The sequence below is a fragment of the Rhincodon typus genome, chromosome 43, assembly GCF_021869965.1.
Source record: "Rhincodon typus isolate 14 chromosome 43, sRhiTyp1.1, whole genome shotgun sequence".
NCBI classification, from domain to species: Eukaryota; Metazoa; Chordata; class Chondrichthyes; order Orectolobiformes; family Rhincodontidae; genus Rhincodon; species Rhincodon typus.
Window position 1 is genome coordinate 6,170,639 of NC_063374.1, and position 566 is coordinate 6,171,204.

The following is a 566-nucleotide window of genomic DNA, read 5'->3' on the forward strand; positions in this document are numbered from 1 at the left end:
CCACACACACACACACACACACGTTATTCAACAAAGAGGGATCCAGTGATGGCCTATCAGAGGGAGAGGCGGTGCGGGACCAATCGGAGGGAGGCAGTGATGGCCTATCAGAGGGAGAGGCGGCGCGGAACAAACAAAGGAAAGGGGCGGTGCTGCAGCATCAACCAATCAAAGGGGGAATGAACGTTCCCCAATGAGCGAGGATAGCGGCGCTGGCCAATCAGAGTGGAGGCGGGTATTTTGAAGGTGGTTTCCGTTGGTGGGCGCGGGCCCTGGCGGTAATGGCGGAGACAGAGAGAAGATCTGGAGGGAGCTCGGCTCGGAATCCCGGTGAGTGATCGAGCGGATCGCCACCCATCTTCCCTCCCACTGCAGCCCTGGGATCCTGCCCCACTCTACCTGCAGTCTCAGGGAGATCCAGAGCTGCAGCTTCATGCCCCCCGCCCGCAGCGGGTACAGTCCTTTTACCCCCACAGTGTGCTGCTGTAATCCCCCCTCCTTTACACACCCCCACCCCCGCCTCCCACCGGAACATGGTGTTGGTGCAATCCCCATTCCCCCCCCCC

At 61.0% G+C, this 566-nt stretch overlaps 1 protein-coding gene across 1 annotated transcript in view; it reads left to right on the forward strand.

Moving 5' to 3' along the window:
- The first annotated feature begins 220 nt into the window (after positions 1 to 220).
- cdca5 (cell division cycle associated 5) overlaps positions 221 to 566 on the forward strand; it is a 9,979-nt gene continuing 9,633 nt past the window's right edge. Inside the window, exon 1 of the mRNA XM_048619809.1 lies at positions 221 to 330. Coding sequence (XP_048475766.1) covers positions 282 to 330 — 49 coding nt within the window. The 5' untranslated portion in view covers positions 221 to 281. The remainder of the gene's footprint in view (positions 331 to 566) is intronic.